This window comes from Perissodus microlepis, chromosome 10, assembly GCF_051167445.1.
Source record: "Perissodus microlepis isolate ML-2025 ecotype Zambia chromosome 10, ASM5116744v1, whole genome shotgun sequence".
NCBI classification, from domain to species: Eukaryota; Metazoa; Chordata; class Actinopteri; order Cichliformes; family Cichlidae; genus Perissodus; species Perissodus microlepis.
This window is the reverse complement of record NC_140470.1, coordinates 21,957,210-21,979,608: the sequence shown is the minus strand read 5'-3', so window position 1 is coordinate 21,979,608 and position 22,399 is coordinate 21,957,210. Positions and strand designations below refer to the sequence as shown.

General features: G+C 38.1%; 2 protein-coding genes across 2 annotated transcripts in view; one reads left to right on the top strand and one right to left on the bottom strand.

Annotated features, from left to right (window-relative positions):
- The window catches only part of gabrb2b (gamma-aminobutyric acid type A receptor subunit beta2b), a 70,195-nt gene extending 63,631 nt beyond the window's left edge, over positions 1-6,564 (bottom strand). Inside the window, exons 1-3 of the mRNA XM_084940682.1 lie at positions 6,032-6,564; positions 5,803-5,894; positions 5,194-5,261 (exon numbers count right to left, since the gene is read on the bottom strand). Of these exons, the coding sequence (XP_084796808.1) occupies positions 5,194-5,261; positions 5,803-5,894; positions 6,032-6,114 (243 nt within the window). The 5' untranslated portion in view covers positions 6,115-6,564. The remainder of the gene's footprint in view (positions 1-5,193; positions 5,262-5,802; positions 5,895-6,031) is intronic.
- Positions 6,565-18,605: 12,041 nt separating this feature from the next.
- gabra6b (gamma-aminobutyric acid type A receptor subunit alpha6b) overlaps positions 18,606-22,399 on the top strand; it is a 31,407-nt gene continuing 27,613 nt past the window's right edge. Inside the window, exons 1-4 of the mRNA XM_084940677.1 lie at positions 18,606-19,120; positions 19,272-19,396; positions 19,784-19,851; positions 20,819-21,039. Coding sequence (XP_084796803.1) covers positions 19,035-19,120; positions 19,272-19,396; positions 19,784-19,851; positions 20,819-21,039 — 500 coding nt within the window. The 5' untranslated portion in view covers positions 18,606-19,034. The remainder of the gene's footprint in view (positions 19,121-19,271; positions 19,397-19,783; positions 19,852-20,818; positions 21,040-22,399) is intronic.

Genomic DNA, 22,399 nt, shown 5'->3' with positions numbered 1-22,399 from the left:
ACTGACCTCCATATCAGCCTTTTTTCCCCTTTCACACTTTTGCTACAATAAGAGTAAACAAACCTGAAAGTATTCACAAATAAATTATAAGCTTTTCCTACCAAATAACATGGTAGCATCAATATACAATGAAGGAGGTCTTTTATTTCCAAATGTGTTCTTCTATTCATATATCAAGGTTGTTCACAATTCTTACATAACATTTTCCAGTGCTTTCATAATCAGCTGATTAAATACTACAAATTAAGGATGCTTCAGATGTTGTAGGTTTTGGAAGCAAAAGTTACTGTGGCAGACTGCAACGCACAATGCAAACCTGCTATGCATCTGTCCATAGTCTCTTTTAGCTTATAAAGTAGTTTTATGGCCCGCAACTGTACAATTATTGTGTTCAGCTTGGTTTCTTAAATAAATAAATAAAAGCCCTGAATGTGACCATGGGTGCATTTGTCTGGACTCTGGTCTCTTGCATTATTCCAACAACTTCACTGAGGATCTGTTAACATACCAGTTTATGAGATGAGACATGACTATAGACCAGCGAGGGCTTTGGATTTGCGAATGTATGCATGTGCATGGGAGAAACACAGAGACACTGTACTTCTCATTAAAGACACTCTAAATTTTAAGTATGTCCATGTCTGTTCACAGACTGAGGATAAGAAGCCACTTCACTACACGAGGCACTTCAATGAGCTTTTAGCAAGTGTAACTTTTAATGAAGAAGTTTTGACTAGTTATAGCCTTCCCAAAGTTAGAGGCATGGTTATAACTTTTACACTGAAAAAAGATTTTTTTAGTCATTTTAATCAAAGTATGCCATCAAGTTGCAAAATTTCCAACTCAAATAAATATTACCAATATTTTCTAAATTGCTTGTTTCAAATTTATATCTGAGCAAAGACGATTTAATAGTTTCACATTTAATTTGACACTTTACACACCAAAAAACATTGGTGTGTCTTCACAAATTCACACATTTTGACTGAGTTTTAGCACATTTCTTTTATTTCCTTCCACAAATGAAAGGTGTTTCAGTTTGTGAATCTTCACACATTGCTTCTTCGCTTCCATTAGTTACCATGCAACAACCATGGAGCAGGAGTATGGGGATAATTGGAGTACTGGCAAAGCCTGCAGCAATCAACCTGTGTATAGCTTTGGTGAAACCCTGCCAAAGTGTGTGGGCTTTGACAAAAAAAAGACAATAGAGCTGATGTATTCTTTAATGAAAATAGATTTAGTGGTGCTCATTATTTTCTAAGATTACATGACACCCATCAATTGGTTTAACCTTATTATGATCTGATTAAGCAGATGTTTTCTTCCCCACTGACATTTTATACTAAGTGTTCTTCAGTGTTCAAACCCATGTCATGGAAACCTATTTAAACTAATACTGACACGGTTGAACATTCCTCCATACGTCATCTCCTCATTGGTATACAGCTCTATCCAGATTACTGAAGGTGGCTGTGACATAGATTTAGACATATCTATAGAAGCAGGCTTAATATCATTTTAAAGCTCTTAGGTCTGGGATGAGATATTGTGCAATACCACATAAGTGCTATCACAATCTTTCTTCCTTTTTAATATCATGTGGTAAGCAATAATCTCCTGCCTTTCAGCCAACATCCATTATAATGTATCTTTATGATATATAGTATAAGCGGTAGAGTTTTCCGTACAGTCTTCATGCATTTACACCAGACGTGCTGAGAGGTGGTACCAAAATTGAAGGGGGTCTGAAGTTTGCAGTCCCTCTCCAACAATCAGTAAGCTCCTTTCGACCTTTATGTGCATCAATAATGGTATTTCTGCCTTTTGGAAGGGGATAAGAACTTTTCTTCATCCTCAGACAGGAATATTTCTCTCCTGTGAAAACTGCTGGCTTAAACTTCAACTGCTCAGGAGCTAAACCAAAAGTAAATATTGAGACTTGAGCAGCAGAGAAGCAGAAGACAATTACTGAGAGGATTGAAGGGAGATCTACTAATGCCTCTATATTCCCACTTAATTTCCACTATTTTTTCTATTTTTTATTTTGACCGCGACATGAATCAAGGCTTGCAAGCCACTTGCCTTAGGTTGAATGTCTAACATGTCATTGGTATTCCGAGTGTGCGTCCCTCTCTGTATGTCCACCTCTGAGTCACGCAGAATGAACCCTCTGCAGCACTAGGTACATGACCTTCCCTCCAACACCAGCACCGCTGCTGGCTCTCCACATGGTAACTTGTTAATGTCAGAGCTCTTTCTCCTATCTGTCTCTGTCTCTCTCTCTGTCTCTTTATGTCACATACTGAAAAGTGAAAAATGTGACCCCTAGGTCTTAGACAATCATATCCAAAGTCCCAAGCCAAAGATTGTGACACTGGGTCCAAAACACAGGAACAAGTGACCTTTCACTGGCCACATCCTCTTCATTGTCAAGCCGCAATCCTTAAAAAAACAAACAAACATGTAATATAGTTTTCTACATGGCACAATCATCAGTGAAGATATGCATGTACAGTTTTAATATTAAAACCCCTCATAAATATTATGAGGGGTTATGTGATGAATACCAGAGACGGCCACCCATGCTTAAAGGCTCTTTTAGGTTGAGAACTCATCTAAAGTGAGTTTGATGCAAATGGATCTATGACACTGAGGACAAATGCTGCAAAAGATGTATTTATTTTAAAAGGTCTTTTGCAAAATGTCAACAAATACATATGTCATCACCTGGTGTCTCTGCTTCAGATGTGAGGCCTCCAACATAGAGTAATGCCAGACTAGCAGATTCAATTGATATATACATACCAAAACATGGATGTTCTGTTCTACCATGAAGATAAATGCAGCTCTGCTGGATGCATTCCTCTGTGACATCTCTCCATTATCCTCGACCCTCAACCCTTTTCCGTTCAATAAAGAAAGTACACAGGGAGGTTCTATCCCTGCACTGAAATAAGTGGCAGACAGAGAGCCAGATGGGGTAGAGGAAATGGAAGAAAGGAAAGTGCTTCTACACCAGCTGCTATCCTGAAAAGTGGCTACATTTAGAGGAAGACAAGAGATCAAAGATGCTGAGACCATTACACACACATGTGGCCTCTTCTTTTTATGAGACTCCAGTAGGTCAGGTGGTAATGACTCTGCTTTCACATTAGAGGGTGTTTAGTAGGCCAAACCTAACAAAGGCTTCACATGATCAAAAGAAGCAGCTTTTTTGTTTTTAGATGGAGAGTGGGATTTTTTTTTTTGTTGTTTGTCCGTGTGGGGGTGCATGAATATAAATCCCAGCTGTGGTGTGCTTGTAGGCAAGAATAATGATGTTAGGTTAGGTCAGTTTTTTTTCTGAATGTTGTTGGGAGTTGAAAGTATTAGCAAAAATAGTTTTGGCACACCATGGTATCTAGCTCATAATCTATTACAGTTTCCTGATTTGCTTCCCGCACTGCTCCATGTAATCTAAATAACATAAATATCATTATTTAATTTCTAGCACTATTGTCATTTAATAATAAGTTCCTGCTGTTGTGCATTTTCTGAGAAAATATACAGAGAGGACACAAATTAAATGAAAAACCATGATGCTCGACCCCCACTGTACAGTGAGGTGATGTAATGACTTGTTATGCTGTGGGAACCTGAACCCTGCCATTTGGGTAGACTTGATCAAAATAGGAGAAAAGTATAAGGTTGTTCTAATAATAACTTTTTGCTACGATGAAACACTTCTATCGTGTCATCCTGGATGACAATTTCCCCATCCGTAGGGCATAAGGGTCCCAATGTGGTTTAATGAGTTTGAAAATAATGTAAATCACTAGTAACGTAACACATGGTATGCTGTCCTTTTTTCCTAACCAGCCTGCATCTATAAATTGCATAAACATGTTCACATGCTTAGTTATTCTATAATTAATCTGGATGGGGATGGAAAGAACATCATGAATGCATTTGATACTTGAAAAAACATCTTATTTTAGCACTTACAGTACAGTACGGAACCTACACTCTTTTTAACAAGTACATATACATGAACAACCTCTATGTAAGGCAGCTTTCAACATCCTTCACACGGAGAAAACATGGCTTTAATTAAGAATTCAAAGCCACAGTGCTAGGCTCCGAAGACTTGCATTGTGTATGCACGTGTGTGCGTACCTGTGTATGTGTGTGTATGTGGGTGTGTGTGTGTGACTGATTGTGCAAGTCCTCAAATACATGCAAATAGACATATTATCATCTGTTTTCTCACTCTTGCGAATCAACAGAGGCACGAAGACAACAACACAAGCGACAGTGTTTGGGTGCTGCAGCCCACAATTTCCTAGAGTGAAACATATGCAACATATCACAGATAGCAACACCAAAACAACTGCTGCAGCAGGACACAGCTAGACATTTCATGTAAAAGTTGTAAATACTAATGTGCCAGCTCCTACTGTTGAAGTAAAACATTAAAAGAAAAGAAGTTTTAAAAAAATGTAGGAGTGACAATGCACCTATCAAAAGCTAATGCATAATATCATAAATATCATTTTTGCTCCCCTTTGCTTGGTGTATTATAAGTGTCAAGCTGACCTTCCAGTGTGATAAAATACACGTCTCTGTTTCTCTCAAAACCAAGGTGATGTTCTATAATATCGTCACTAGGAGGCGCACTTGTATGAAACTTAATCACTTCTCATAGCTACAGCTGCTGAAGTTCCTCCACTGTCACTATTACTAGCAAAATCCCAGCTTTGACAGACTCGTCAAAAACGATGTTTCAGAAAATCTTGTCAGCGTTGAGACTTTTGTTAATATCAAAACTTCCCTCAAGATAGATGGAAGTACACTGCAGGTGCGTGCCATGTATGCAGAGTGAACTTTATTCCCTAAAACAATTGATTGTGTTAGGTTAGTGATGCTTGGCTGTGCAGCCTCTTTGCTCAGAAAATGAGGCTGCAATCAGCTTAAAAGACCAAAAACCAATCGTCCATCTATTCCAGTCAATTTAAAAGCTCCAAAGAGGTTTAATTCGTGTCATGACACACAATGATCAGTGGCTTTGAAGTCTCAAACTCACACCCACTGATTTGACCTGGCACGTTCACACAGCCTATGGTGGGCATCTCCCACCATAGGCTTAAGCATAACAGTTATCACTATAGTCACACACTGTCCCAAAAGTAGAGGTGATAATGGCCTACTTACCATATTGACTTCTGATACCATGTCTATGCTGGCTATATCTATATTCATTCCCACTCCAACCGGAGGACCTGGGCAGATGAAAACAAGCACACACAAAAAAGAAGACACTGCACATCAGATGTAGCCCGAGTGATTTGCTGACATATCGGTTAATAATGAGTACGTGACTAGGAAGCACACAGTTGTGAATTTAGCTCTTGTCAGCTGAATAATAGTTTACAGTGTTCATTTCGGGTGGGATTAGATGCGTTGGCCAGCAGTGAAAGTATTGGTATTACCTCTAAAAGTTGCTGACTTTAGCTCAGATAGTTCTAACGTATTTCCGTGACAATAAACGCCTGAGTTGGACGTTAATATTAAGAAAAATGGGCAGGTACTGTTTTTCCCCAACTCTGGAGACTCGTCATTCAAATAAATGTGCTGGTGCAATTTATCATCCACATGTGTTCTGGCGTTAGTCGTATTTTATCTACACTGTCATTCTAAAGCTGATATATCCCCCCCTCCTTACTTGCTTAAAACTGCCCAGTTAACACATTAACTGTAATATTTCACAGGCTGACAACGCGCTGCCTTTAACATAGTATCGGAAAATAGAAGTACATTTACCTCCGAAATCTGGCCTCAATCGTATATCATAACCTTTTAACAGTCTGTCCACCGTTTCTTTGACCAAAGACATATTGCTAGGGTCACTGGCACTATGGACGAAGAAAACACAGAAAGAGACAAAATCAGATTCAAACAGGATATATTCTTCAAACAGAAGTGCCTAAGTATTTCCCATGCCGTCTGTAATACACTTAGTAAAACGAGTGGAGCATCCACCGTCACTTACCTTTGAGCGCACACCATGGCCACAATGACGGGGAGCAAGCAGACGATAAAACACATCATTCTTCGTCTTCTGAACACTACCATATTTAAACTCTGTGTTTTTTCGCTCTTTTAGGAAAGACGAGGTCTAACTTATTCTTGCCAGCGCAGTAATTCCAATGCCGGGCGCATGCGTACTCCCGACCACAACACCGAGAGGCAGCACCGCTGCCGCTGATGGTACTGGCAAATCTAGGAGAAAATTTAAAGGAGAATCAAGACTTTAGGTTGCTCAGGGGCATATGGGGGTCTCCCCGTTTCTTTCCTTTTTTTTTTGTTTTGTTTTGGATATGCGTGAGAGAGAGAGAATGCGTGGGCGTGTGTTTTGATTTTTTACACGTTGAGCGGTTGTTTAAAAAGCGACAACTGTGATAGAAAAAGCGATAGTTCGACACTCGTGAGATTACTGAAAATTGTGGGTGTGGTTGTGTCTTTCCACTAGCTTTTTTTCTGGACATCAGTTAGCCAACTCGTCAGTCCCCGAGCAAACCACTGAAGGCACTAAATCTCTTTGCTCCTGCAGAGCAACTCGGCAGCTCTCAGTTGAAGTCTGCACGACACAGTTCATATTCTAAATTTAGCATCTTTGTTTGTGAAACAGCAGCACTGTGGTGAAGCATTTAACTAAAATCTAGTTTTATAGATTCTGGAATTGGTCACAGACCTAAGCGTTGGCCCGGTGAAGAGGAAAGGATATGTATGATACGTTAAACCAAAGATCTAATCGACATAGGATATGTGCAAATATTATCAGATATGAGTATACATCAGTGACATTGTTTGTCCAAACCAGGAGACAAAACTTTTCCTACAGCTGGGATACACAACAGGTCCGCAGTTTGCTCAACGCCCAGAGAAAGAGAAAAAAAAGCCTTTCTGTCCATGATGCTTAAACCAGTGAATTCAGTCAGCCGCTCCCCTTGACATTGTCCATGGAGCTCTCTCTCTCTCTCTCTCCCTCTCTCTCTCTCCTGTATATCGTGTCTAAACCAGCAGTTGCTCACACATCGACCTCAACGCATTGAGGCCTCTGACAAAAAGAGCAGCTTGGCTTTACATTCTGGGAAGCGCCTTGCCAGCGCAGTGCCTCGAGGTTGGAAGCGGGTTTCATGGAGGAGAGCACTATGCGCTGAAGCTTGCACTCTGCGCGTCTCACACAGCCGTGCACGCTGGTGGCTCCACGCACCGGTAAGCAGGATGTGCGCCGCTGTGTAAACTCGGACACGAAGCGTCATGAATATGGTGGGATCAGAGGCGGATGCAAAAGGCAGTGAGCCCCGTGTAGGAGTCCAGTAGCGATTCACAGCTCTGTGTGTGTGTGTGTGGTGGTGGTGGTGGGGGGGATCCTGCCAGGAAGCTGCAGAATTTTCTCTTCAATTCAAAGCACAACTCTTTTCATATTGAGACTTCTATTCATTACTGTGATTTATTCACATAAATCAATGGGATCCCTGTATTATCAAGACAACAAGTGCAATTTTTGCACCTTATTCGACCTGATGGCGTTTCTGGAACTAAAAATTGTGCAAAAATCTGAAAACAAAAACCAAAGTAAATTTAACTTAAAGTTAAATAATCAGGGTATATTTGAAGCCCCATTGCACACATTGAAACTTTATCTGCAGGGGGCTGATATGACACGTTAAGAGACAAACATTAGGTTGCCAGATTTATTATTTATTTTTCGTTAATTCTATACAACCCCATACATCAAAACCAAACATTTTTTATTGCTGTAAGTTATGAAGTAGCTTGCATTTCACTACAGGGAGGTACAATCATTTCAATAGTCTTTAATGAACACTGGCCATTCGCAAATCATCTTTTGCACACAAATGCACAAATCCTACCTAAAAAAAAGAAAAAACCTGAACAAGTTTGAAGTTTTGCACATCAGCATTATGGGCTTTTGGCCTGTTTTACTAATAAGTCTTTGTACGGTTTTACACTGAAACACATGCACAGATGCTTTGGTCCTCATAAAGCCTTGAAAACTCATATATCACTGTGCTCCTCTTGGGTAGTTAACAGTTGGCATTCCACTTTACATGATCACCCGTAAGAATGTTTACCACCATTATTTTTGGCTGAATTCATTCAAACTCAAATTATTTTTATGGTGCTTTAATGACTTTGTCCCCATTTTTGCCAACTGGAAGCCACCATAGATAAGTTTAATTGTGCTTCAAATCTGCTATAGTTGTAAGGTATTTATTTGGTCTTGCTAAAATTATTTCTGGCACAAAGCCCAGCTATAACTATAGACAAAAAAGGACGAAATTTAGGGACTTGGAAACTCAAGATGAACACATGGAAATACAGTTTTAGTTTAATGAGCTATCCTTTCAATACCATGATATGCAAAAGTATTCCACCACGCCACATTTCTTTATATTTTGTTGGGAAATTAGGAAATAGGTGAAGCAATTTATCAAAACATGCAGCCATACATGGAAAAAGAGTATATAAAGCAAAGCGTTTTTAAGCATTTAACAAGCTTGAAAGTCAGTGTTTGGTATGGCAATCTGAACTTTTTATCTCTTAGGCAACCTTTATTGTCATTTCCTCATCTAGTTTTCAGGAATAGTTCTCCAGACTTCCTGAAGAAGACTCAAATAATTTCTTTAGATGTAGGGTACCTTTTCTTCATTTCTCTCTCAAGATGATCCCATAGTTCTTCAATAATTTTGATGTCTAGACTCTGTGGTGCTCATTCGATGACTGATAGTGTTCCATTGTGTGTGTGTTTTGTTTCGCCATCCAGGTATGCTTTTACTGCATTGGCAGAGTGTTTGGAATCATTGTTATGCTGAAAAATAAAGTCATTACCAATTGGATGCATTCCAGATGGTGTTGCATGACAGGTCAAATGTACTTTTCTGCATTCATAAATACATTAATCAAGATCCCCAAGACTACTTGTTGAATTGCAGAATCAGAAAGTCTGTCTCCGTGGAAGCAAAATCTAAAGAAATGGGTCAAGACTTTTGTGAAATGTTGTACTTGGTCACTTGCTGATAGAAATCCAAATGAACAAGAGCATAAATCATATGCTTTCTGTTGATTTTATTAGTTGGTATGTTTGTGCATTCAGAAATGGGCTTCTGCATATGTTGGGTGTAACAAATGGTTCCTTGAGTTACTGTTGCCTTCCTATTAGCTCAAAGCAGTCGGACCATTCTCTTCTGATCTCGGGCATTAACAAAGCAATTTTATAAAGAGAACTGGCACTTACTGAATGTTTTGCCTTTTTTCAGGCTATTCTCTGCAGATCCTACAGATGGTATAGCAGCAGTTTCTGAATTACAGGCCTGGCCAAGTCCATTTGGCATTAACAGCCATCAGTGTCACTTAAATCACTTTTCTTCCTCATTCTCCTACACAATTTCCTGTAAATCATGATGTATTTCCAAATTTAGTTGGGCTTTAACGTGAATATTGTGTGCTTGTGTCTATTTATTTAATTTAATCCTGCCAGCATGTCTTATATGAAAGTAGCTCACATAATTAATCAGACATGGTTGTATAAACAAAACAGTTTATAAAAGTATGTTGGTTTGAAGACTATGACATATCTTTGACTCACCAATACTGATTCGAAGATAAACAGATGGAGGAATTATACAATTCTACACAAGTTATAATACTGTGTGTATAAAAAAATCTCAAATCTCAGTGTGTAGATTCAGACATTACCTTGAATCTGCCACTGAAGAAAGCAATTAAATATTTTGACCAGCTCTGCTGTTCTTAATGCCTGGATTGGCCAATTGTTAAACATCCTCAAATGGGCTCCCATGCTTCCATTTCCTCTCTCTGTCTTTCTGCATCTTTGCACTAAGAGGAATGTAATGACTGCCTTTCTGAGCGTCCCAGTAAAACACTTCTTCCAAAGCTATACTCAGGCTGCCCTGTGCTGAGGAATGAAAAAAGGATGTCCGCAATGTTTTCAAAGAAGCATTTGTGTTGTTTCATGTCAGTAAACATGGGTTTGTTTGCTGGGATCTTGGCAATATGATGGAAGTATTCAGGGAAGAGGCTTGTGATCTCACTCTGTGTGTGTGTGTGTGTGAGAGAGAGAGAGAGAGGGAGAGAGAGAGAGAGAGAGAGATAGATAGCATTCTGTGCCTGAGCACACAGATAGCAGATCTCGGTTAATCATCTGCCATAACGTTGACTTAGGTTTTGAACATGATGGAAAACTCAAATAATGGCAGAGGATGTCAAACATTGACTGTTTGGATGGGCACTACATTCAGTATTCTAATAGTTTGATCTTCACACATATACAAACATATTTCACTGAAGGGCGATCAGCTTTTTGGCCACAAATTGAAAGTGACACATTGTGACTATAGATAGGCAATATATTTTTCCCCATATGTCACTGATACGTAAATGTAACGTTCAAAGATACTGGATCTTTTTTTTAAAAAATGGTCATTCATTGATACTTTTAATTTCATAGCAAATTCATCATGATGCGGAGCTTGTCTGTGTTAACCGTTGTACCTATAATGTCATCTCAACTCACCATTTATCTTATTAATGAATTGTTACACATTAAAATCTTGTCAAAGCTTTTATAAAACCTAAACAAATATTAGCAAAACAATCAGACCAAAGCAGTTTACTTGTATTTATTTATTTATCACGCATATGCTGTGGGAAGGTGGGAAGGGAAGAAGATTGATTACTGTGCAGTACTTAATAAACCTCTACTGGTTGTTGTCTTACTGTGGAGTTTGCACCTGGTATGTTCTCAGCAGGTAAGGCTTCCCATGGATTGACTGTCTGATATCCATCCAGATGGACAGAGATGGACCAGCAGCATGCCAAAGCTCATGGCCAAAATAAAGTGCCGTCATTTCATTCTCTCTCTCTCTCTCTCTCTCTCTCTCTCTCTCTCTCTCACCATGTCCCTGTGTCATAAAGTTGGATTGACTGTCAGATCTAAAATTACAAAACAACATAGAATCCAACAGTTAACGTACATCACATTTATAATATAATCAAACACAATTTGTCAGGCAGGGAAGGAAATTGCACTCTGCCTTTCCCTGTAATTAAAACACCTCTCTGTATTTCTCTTTTATGCGAACTGCAATTACAGCATTGACACCGCTGATTAGAGGTCCTTAACTCAGCAGGAGAGCTCCATTAGAGGACTTGGGAAGGCACTTTTAAATTATGCCAATGCGAGACTGTCCTCGCGTAAAGTACGACCCAATAGGTTGTTTGTGCAAGCAGCTAATATGACTTATCCTTGTGTTTTTAAAATTGAACGACCTCTAGTGGTAAATGCATGTAAAATATGCGCTGGCGGTGTCGCTGTTATATGGGGCAGAACTCATCACCCTGGTAACCTAGAAAATGGAGCTTTCTAACATGTGTTTATCCTTGTAAAAGGTTCTGTTTTATCCCAAACTATAATCTGGTCCTAATCCTGGCAAGTAGCCTAGTTTTAATGCCAAAATCTGGGCAAACAGCGAATGAAAATGAAAGTAAACATCGATTGACTCTAAATGTAAAAAAAATGACTCAAAAAATGACTCTAAAGCTCAGCCTCTCAGTTGAAAGTCGTGCATGTTGCTAAGTACCCAGAAACCCTTCTTTACTATTTCAGTAATTATTTTATTTTATTTTGTTTCATTTTTTGAGGAATGGTGCAAACAACCATTGATTGTTTACGTAGAGGGCTTTTGAAAATATTACTTGTATTTTTTCATTTATTTTAGTGTTTGGGTCAATTAAATTGTAAAAAGGGTATTTGAGATGTACTTGAGGTAATGCAATATTTTAAAATATTCTCAATCAGCTTTCTGCTTTGGTGACAGTGGTGTATTTTTCCATCATCTTGAAATTATAGAAGTTATTTAAATATTTAAGTTTATTTAAGTTATGTTTCACTTATTGTGTGTTGTGTGTAACTTGAATCTGTTGTGTTGATCTGACTTGTTAACTTAAGTTCAATTTAAAATAAAATAATTAAAATTTAAAAAAAGAACTTCACAAAAAGACAATCACCAGTGTGTAGTGTAAGCATAGTAGACCCAGATAAAGTTATTGATAGCTAGACATGGAAAAAAAAGAAGCTTTCAACAGTTGCTTCTCAGGCATAACTAATCTTACGAGGTAAAAATTCTCTCTCGCAAGTTTAAGTTTTGTAGAGAAGACATTCACCTCCAGGCTGCAAAGTGTTATATAGTGGCCTTTAAAATGAAAACCAAAGGTACAAATTAGCATAAAGTAGCAGTGCAGTACTTAAATCTGCCTCTATTAACAACCTCTTCACACTTAAAGGTTCTGAAATGAGTTCCCACACAATGAAACTCCCAGGTGAATCCTAAAAAGTCAATATATACTAGTTAAAGATAAAGAAGGAGAGACCATTTACAACCAACAACTGACAATGTCCCAAACACATCCTAAACAGAGGAAGAAAGGTACTACTTTAAAACAATCAATAATAATAATAAAGGGTCAATTAATGTGTAATCAAACTTTTGTAAATGGTTACTTCCAAGTTAGAAAAATGTTTTGTTTACTGATCATCAGTCATGCTTGTGTAATATAAAGCACATTATTGCATCCATTCAAAGCAATGGACAGTGCACAAGAAAGGTGAAGGAGAGAGTACCAGCAGGAAGTAGATGGAGACGACTGTCAGCGGTGACTGGTGACAGAAGGAAAGCAAGAAGCAAAATTAAAGATGCGCTTATTTTCAGTGGGACTGACCAGAAGGAGGGCTATAGAGGTTGAGTGGTTTAGAGACAATGTTAAGAGAGACAAGACTGAGATCATTTGGACTTGTGCGAAGGAAGGATAGTGGATAGACTAGAGTGATGAGTGCTTTTTAATACATATATCTGATCAAAGCTTTTTAACTTCCTTCATTTAGGATCCCATGATTTGAAGACTAAAGAAAAAGAAAAGAAACAATTCATGCTCTAATGTACTACACATTTTTTAATTTCTTTAAATTGCATATTCTTTAAATGGCATATTGAGGATTTTGCATCAGGAATGAATTAAATAGAAACACACTTATCGGTCCTCTGAATAATGAATACATAAAAATATGACGGTCCTCTCTTGCACTTCACCAACATTTATGTTCATGAATGTTTCACCAGACCTAATAGATTCAAAATCCTATATTGGCTGCACTCCATCCATTACAGTTAAAAACTACCCATCAGCACTGCTTTGAGCTCTCCGTGAATGCGTCCTGAACAGGGTTAATACTGACAATGCGCTTACACCAAACAAATTGTGAGGATAGTGGTATCGACCTTACCATGTAGATTAAAAAAAATAAATGAATAAAAGAAGTCCATAACCCAAGTTTTATGCTTCATTAGCTTGCCTTAACTAGCTTCACTACCAGAGGAAGCACCACCTGCTAGCTTTTCAAGGTTATGGTGTCCTTACCTGCCCAGCTAACACCAAAACAGCAGATAGTTGGCCAACTCCATTTTCACCTCCACATTTTCTTTCTCTTCATTTCTGTCTCAGTATTTCACTCTGGCCCCAACAGACGTCGGTCATTGCTGCCAGAACTGCAGACAGGAGTCCAGGGTGAGTGTCAGCTTTAGCCACAGTTGGATGGGTGGAAAGATGAAGGGAGTGATGGAAGGAGGGAAGGGTGGGAGGATTATTTGGAGGCCTCTGCCAGAAACCTCACGTTTGGTGTCTTGGCATCAAAAGCGATGATTTAGACTGCGACACAAGATGACAGCGATGTAGTTGGCTTCTTGTGTCGCCGTTCCACCATGCCACCTGCAGATTTCAAAGATCAAGAGCTACAGTTACACAGTGAGGCTTATACTTGATGCACTTTAAAGGGGCACTTTATTTTTAACATGTGATCTCAGCTACAAAATTAAGGGAGCCTTACTTTTGTATAGCAAATTATATGTTGACAGCACAAAACTAAATCTAATCACAAATCTTTTTAATATATATGTATATATATATATATTTATATATATAAATAAAAAAGTTGAACTCATTTTTTTTTTCAATTTCAAGGACAAACTTAACAAGCAGTCCAGTGATAAAAAGTATGAGAAAGATTCTCAATATATAATCAAAATGCCATCATTTGTATTTTTTCTGCATCTTTTCTTCAAATAATTTGATTCAATCAAGTTTAATCAACTCAGGTCGCAGATTTAGGAAGGCACTGCCTCTGCAGGCACACTGACTTTAACTTGACATTGACTTTTTTTCTTCCCATGGAGACTGAATATCAACTCTTTATTCTTGCATATGCAAAAGAAGGAATACCATACGCATGACAAGATTTCACAATGTCAGCAATCAAATAATTTCTGTTTCATAATTAAACCAGCATCTACAGAGCAAAACATTTAACTTTCACATCATATATATAAATATTATTATTTTCTATTATGTATTCTGTGGCTTTCTGTTTTGTTGCACCACTTTTATTTCCACTCTCCTTACAGCAGGACGTTGGCAGCTATCCAGCACAGTTCATTGTGAAGCTTTTGGCTGTAGTCAGGCAAGAGGTCAACTGAGGCAGCGAGGACAACTGTTTTCTCCAAATCAACATTTTATCGTACTATGATATGGTTTGGTCTCCATGGAAACTGCAATGGAAATTTCTTCCTAATGTTGAAAACCACGGAAACTGGTGCAGCACATCATGTGTAAGGAACAGCGATTTTAAAGAACTACTGCTTTGTGTGCGCTGTTATGGATGTGTGACTACGGTACGGGGGCTGACGGGGAAAAAAAAGATATAACCAGGCCAAGTCCCAAAGATTTCAAAGACTGAGTTTAATGTAGGTGTTATGCAACGCCATTATTGATGGAGGAACACTCGCAAGCACTATCTGTATATTTCTAGCCATTAACCTACAGACGAGCGGAAAAACAAAATTCAGATACACAAAATGATTTTATAACCTCTACCACTAGTCCCCCTACAACAACCTAATACTAAACTCTAAATAGCACTTTGAAATACAAATTCCAACTCCTTTATACCACCACGTACTGAAACATATCAGTCACTTAATAAAACTTGATCATGACGTTAACCCTAAAGTCATCCAAAAATTACTTTTAGAAGCACTGACCTAAAATTGTTCACCGTTCTTGAGCACATTTAGTTCATGCCATCTCCAAACACGCATCCACATTACACCACACATGCTGAGTTTCTTCTACTGTAAGTGGTTACCATAGATACTGCATTGTGAGGCACATGAAGTACAGTGGGTCCATCTCACGTGGGAAAAATCATTTATTTATAGAAGCACTGTGATGCGGCCAGAAACGAGTTTAGACAATGCACTTTTTTTTTGACTAATCACAGGCACCGCAAGAAGGGCTGTGGAGTATGGTGTGCAAGTTTGTCAGCAGTGACTTTGAATTCTTATTGTGTTTTTCTTTGGCAAAATAGAACCAAGTCGCATGTCAGAGCTGTCCATGGTGCTGAAGGACAGATGCACAAGAGCGGATATCTTCAAATCTTCTCTCATCTGTTTTTCTTTCTGTTTATCTACAGTGTAGCGTGCTTCCTCACACCACTTTCAGTCTCTTTAAAAATAATTTTATTGAACACACAGCTTAACACACACATACACACTCCAGTTCTACCATCTGAAAGTTCCTCCTCCCTCAAAAAGGTCAGCAAGTTGTGAAAAGTTTCTTGCAATAATCTCCTAGCTCTGCATCTTGCTCCTTGAGAGGCTGCTATATGTGTTCAAGTACAGAGTGCATATCATGACATGTTTAATTAAATCCTGTTTTGTTGAATAATGAACTAATTAACAAACTCCTTCTGAAGGCTTTTTCCTCCTTCATCAAAACACATTGGATTTTCAAGTATGTCCCGTTATCTTCCCGAAGTAATTGTACTTCCTAAATTGACATAATTGAATTGCTATTCATCCTGGCATACGAGGTGTATTGTTCTCATGGAACGAAGCATACCTAATTGCAATCCATCAAAATCACTGTGCCTTTTTCATCTCAGTTCAGAACTTAAGACTAATGAATGGTTTAGTGATTATATTTTATGGAAATATGCTCTGTTAGATATAATAACCTCTCATTAATTGCAATTGTTCTCTTGACGTGGGCTTTAGAATGTAGTGACCGGTTACAAAGAAATTATAAATTGGGAAGACAGAATTGCGACTAACATGTCAGATCACGATCACCATGGCAGGACAATCAATAAAACTGATGTAAGGAGTTGCCATAGCTGAATTTTATCTCTGCTGACTTTCAGGCTGTTCATATAACAATATGGATTTAGACGGCTCCCAATTTAGCCAGCCTAACCATCTGTTTCTCTACTCGCTGCACCACTGATTGTGGATGTTTGGTTGGAGGACTGACAGAGTGCACTTCTAGATGTAGTCTCCAGGCAGGCAATGATCCAGTCAGCATTTTAATATCTGTCTATAAGTCAGTCATTATGCTATTTAGGCAAAACGTCGAACTAGCAAGCGCGTCGTTCTATCAATCAGCTATCCAGTCAGGTAATTATCCAGGCAGCAACTTGTCTGTCTAGGAAAAAAAAGCTATGATGGAAGGAAATTAGGTGATCAAACAGGCAGACAAGTTACAGATATATTCAAAAGTGCATGTCAGTCTCTGATTTGGGTCAAGCCAATCTTCTCCCACACAAACAACATCATGTAGCTTCAGATCCTTCTCTTTTCAGAAGTGCTAATTTTTGTAAATGTTAAATATTCTTATAAGTGGTGGCATGCTTAAAAAAAACAGTGATCTACTAAATGTGTGGTGCATTCAGTACTACTTAAAGCAACCAAATTGCAGAGGTGGCTTAAATAGTGATGGCCCTTGTCTGTATCACAAGTATTTATGTGCGTACACTTGTGACTGCTTTTCTGAGATATCAGAAGCTTTACAAAGCATGTTTAGCACATTCACAGCAGGGAGGAATAGAATATGTTCGCTTTTGCTGTGGCTCATCCAAAATCTCAGCTAGTGCCAGCAATGCAAATCAGGTCAGAAGCCTTTCATGGTCAGTGCACTGTGGTTGGTCAGATGAGTTGACCTCATGCTTTAAAAGATCAAGTTGATCGCGGCATTAGGGTCAGATAACATTATGTACCAGCAAGTCAACAGAGAAACTGAAACTGCCTCTGCAATTGCTTCTAATACAGTACTACCTCAGTATATGCCTGGTCTGTATTTCCTGCTATTGCCACTGTTGCAATTGTACCCACCACTTCTAGGATGGCCACTGCTCTCACCACAATACTCATGTTGTATAAAATAGTGTCAAAGCTTTCAGTTCTGCTCCCATACCTGTAACAAATGCTGTGTTCTATTTTGAAATATCAAATCTTAGTTTTATCATCCAGTATGCAAAGTGAAATTATGCCCTGCATGTACTTCTAATAATGCAGCATACAGGATATTTCTTTAAAGAATTATAAATGTTCACCAAACTCTTTCTTAAACTTTCGATTTTTACTTTGATGATATGTCTAACAATACAAGATTGGGGTTTAAAGAGAAAACCAAGAGAATAACATCAATTTATCAGACAAATTACAGCAATATCCAGTTTTCTTTTAAAAGAATTAAATCTGAATATGCTTGAACTGAAAGTGATTGTTTCCATATGATTTAAACAATATTTTGAGATCATTATATAACTTCAGCTTTGAGTACAAAGAGACCACAGTTGCATAATCAGTCTTCACAATTTAATGCCTTTAGAAGAATTTCCTATATTTGTATCCCTCATATGAATTATTGATGGAATCACTATGATATCACTTATGATGTGATACCTCTAATGAAAAAGTAATGGTGCACTGGAAGAAAGTATTGTAGTTCATTGATCATTGAGCATATAACCTTACAGAGGCTTGCTGGCATTCATCAGTGAATATTGGCTTTCACTTTTTTTTCTCTTAAAGTTGTTCTGTTTTCAAGAGAAAAAATCAGTTTATGATTATTGCATGAGTTATAATTAGCGTTTTTCCACATAGTGGTGGTACAGTAACTATTCCTCCCACACAATACTGTCTTTGACTTTTTTTGCACCAACCTAGATGAATAATAAATAAATAAATAAATAAATAAAGTGATAAATTTCGCTTTTGCACTTCATTTGCAGGGTTTACTTTTCCGATATTTTTCTTTCTTCCATACACCTTGCACAAAATGTGCTACTGGAAACTCACTCAGCAGGGTGCAATTTCTTGAACTGCGCTTTTGCAACAGGAATAAATTCATGTGAACTCAGTTCTGACTTTTACAGTATGGTGTTTTCCCCCCTTGTTCTGGGTCTGTGGAGTTTGAAGGTGCACTAAATGTACCTACCGCCCACTCCACTCAACCACCTAACTACTATATGAATCATGCTTTCGCTCTACTTGCAGTTTTCGGGTTTTGCATGAACAAAGTCCCGCGATTACACACACACACACACACACACACACACACACACACACACATACAGACAGAAAAATGAATTTGAAATCAATCTGTACTCAAAAAGGTCCCTTGCTATACTGTCCATTGATATAACAGTATTGTATTTGTGCAAGCTCTCTTTCTCTACTTCTCCCTCCTCCCCTTCTGTATCTCTCTCCGCGCTTTTCTTTTCCATCGTCTTTAAAAACACAAATAAATAAATAAATAAAGGACGACATTCTTCGTTATTTAACCTTCAAAACGATCTAAATAGCAAAGTTGCCGTCGAGACCGATGTATTCCCTGCAAACTGCTTTGTCCCGTTAACGTTAAAGCTCGCGTCGTTCTTCCTCTTCACTCTCTTAAAAACTCTTCAGGTTTTTCCAGCTGAGCGATTCAGGCTGAGGCGGGCGCAACCGCACTAGAGGGAAAGTCAAGTCGTGCTGGACTGGCGCGGTATCCTCTCACGGTTTACAAGTAAAGCAAGAGCGGACTCGCATTTTATCAAGCTTTGAAAATGATGGAATATGCTGATTTTAAAAGTTGACCTGGGATTTCTAGTTGTCAGGTGTCGAGGCATGGCTTTCCTTGTAACTTGCTTATTTTTGTCTTGGTGAGTATGGCAACTCTTTTCTCTGCATGTTCTCGGACTTTTACGCATCTTAATCACAGACTGTGGATGCTTGTGCCTTTGAGAAACTCAGTATATTCAACTGATTTTCTATCTGTTGAAATGAGCTTTGAGCAGTGCATATGTACTTTAGTTACAGTGCTAGCAGTGTTTGGGGAAATCAGCACAGTGAGACCAGTATATATTTGGATAACATCACGCGTATATTGGATAGATTACTGGATGGCTATGACAACAGACTGCGACCTGGATTTGGAGGTATGCTAATGGACGTATTATATTGTATTTTGTATAATATTGCTTCATGATGATTAGATCCTTATCCTTCCTTAAAGGATAAAGTTTTACTCAACTAGTTGTGTGTATCTCATCTAGTTTACGTTATCTCTTAGCCGTTTTTCCCCTCTTACATTATAATAAAATCACAAGTTTACTATTAGAAACTGTTCATAAAATTATCATATCTAAAGCATACTGTTTTGTTGTGTGTTCGTTTCATCTGATGTGGTTATTTTAAGTCTGTAAATGGCACCTTTTATACATATAACTTTATTCCTTAACCTCTTTATATTTTAAGAAATTAACAAATAAGCTAGTCCAAAATTTTTGTCTGCATCAAAGCAACCACTTATCTTTCTGCTGTAGGTCCAGTTACAGAGGTCAAAACAGACATCTTTGTCACCAGCTTTGGACCTGTTTCAGATGTTGAGATGGTATGTCAACTATGCCGACCACTGAAGTACTGATACAGGATACACAAGGAAAAATGTGTGGATGTTATTCACATACATGTGTTTGGTTGATTGTAAACAAAGAACATGTGAAAACAAGATTTCACTGCAATGTATATGGTCTTTCAACCTCAACTCATGTTACTCCCAGCATTCATTATTCCAACATTTGGGCAGGATGTCATTAGTGCAGCTTAGGATTTTAATCTGGTTGACAATCCCCCCTACCCCCCCACCCTCCGCCATAGCGATGTGGCTGTGTTAGGATGGAATAGGCGGGCTACTTCTGCCACGGGATAGGCTGAGTGATGTATGTCTGTTGTACTCTACTATCTTTGGTCTTAAGCTTTAGATACTGCTTCACAGCCTCTAAAGCCTACTAGAACTGCCATGCGATATGCTAGGGGCAGTTCTATAGAGGGGTATGTAAAGCTTTTAAGGGAAGCAAGGCCATCCATGTGATCTAAAAGCTGGATAGACTCATAATACTGACTTACTGCTGACTCTACAGATGAAATAAACTGTGTCTATTTTAACTGTGTATTAATAATGAATTACTCAATCAATTCACTTAACTTTCATATATATATATATATATATATGTGTGTGTGTGTGTGTGTGTGTGTAAAGGTGACCAAAGTGTACAATATGCTATGTCTTGAGGGTTTTCATCATAAACAAGGTTTTAGTTTTGGCAGTATTGGCATTAATAACATAATCCTCCAGAAAGAAAAAGAGACTGAGAAAGCGAAAACAATTCATCACATTGCCAATACTCTAATACTCTATCCAGCAGGTTCCTTCGAAACCATGGCTCACAAACCCATCTGCCATTATCTCCGGGGGAAGCAGATAATAATGGCAGGAGAGAGTAGATGCAGCACCAGCAGTAGGAGTGGTCATAGTAGTAGTAAATACATTCGTAACCCACGCTCTCACCTCCATCCAGGAATACACCATGGATGTGTTCTTTCGTCAGACGTGGATTGACGAACGACTAAAATTTGAGGGCCCCATTGAGATCCTGCGGCTCAACAACTTGATGGTCAGCAAGATCTGGACACCGGACACATTTTTCCGCAATGGCAAGAGGTCGATCTCTCACAACATGACTACCCCCAACAAGCTGTTCCGCATCATGCAGAACGGAACTATCCTCTACACCATGAGGTAACAGTGCTGGACAGTGAGATTCAAACCTAGCCAAGACCGGAATAGAGCACAGACCTGGAAAACAAATTAGATGAACAGGCATCCAAGAATATGCACAGACATGAAAAGAAACAGCGTGCCATTCCAAAAACAAGATATGTGCCATCTGATACTGAAAACAGCCCTGGAAAGTGATTCAAACAAACATGACTCCAGCTTTGTTCCAAAAGGAGATATACGGAATGAAAAAAAAAGCCCCTAGAGTCAATAATGGCACAAAAACAGATTTTTTTGTTTTTAATTAGATTATCTAAGTGGATGAACTCTAAAACATTTAAAAGTAAATAAAAAAGGCTTTATCTAAGAAAATTTGTAAACTATATTACAATAAAGGGATGCCACCTTTATATCTACATTACAGATTTTATGAGGGTGGGGTGGGGGGCTATAGACAAGATGGCAGACACAAACCAACTTCTTTGTTTTTTTATTGTTTTTTTTTTTTTACATATATGAAGTAGTGCTACATTTATTGGTTCACTGGCTGAAAAGAAGATACATTCGAAGGCAATAGATGTTTAAATAACAGATAAGCTAATGATGCAGTTTCTACAGTCTCAGCTTGAATTTTGTCCTTGTGTTAGCTTTGGATAAAAGATCTAAACTTTTTCTGAATTACTTCATCTTAAAGTTTTTTTTTAAAAAGTAGTTTAACTTGAATCATTTCATTTGGGATCAGTTTCCCCCCTTCGTCTGTGAGCCTGAGAAATTTCCTCAAAGCTCTGAGCTGCTTATTAGCTGTGAGTTCTTGTATAAACTGTCACTCTGGTAAACAAGAATATTATAACAACATTGTAGAACTGAATAACCTAAGTCATTTATTACATTAACAATAAAACCAACATAATATCACTGGAAATGTTTTAACAACTAAGGATATTATTAAGATGCTGTGTTCTATGAATTTTATAACTTGAATAATTCCAAAGACTCAAATGTGTTTTACAAGTAAATAAACAAATAAATAAAATAAAATAAATACAAACAGAAAATAACATTAAGTTGTTATTAAAAATAACAAAGTTATGAAAATATGTAAGTATATGTTTTACTTATGAGCAGACAACAAACATGGGATTCTTCCTCTGCCATTAAAAATAAATAAATAAATAAAAACATCCTTTGTGAAATGTGTTATCCACGGTTGTCCTTCGCCAAGTTGTGTGTTCACCGCAGTGAAATGGTCTTGCAGGTTTTAGGTCATCTATGTTACCAAAAATATTGTATAATCCTATATTCTGTACTTGTTTTTTTGCTATAATGCTGAATGGCACCACACCAGACCCAGCTTGAAAGAGCAGTGTTTAGAAAGCTAGTA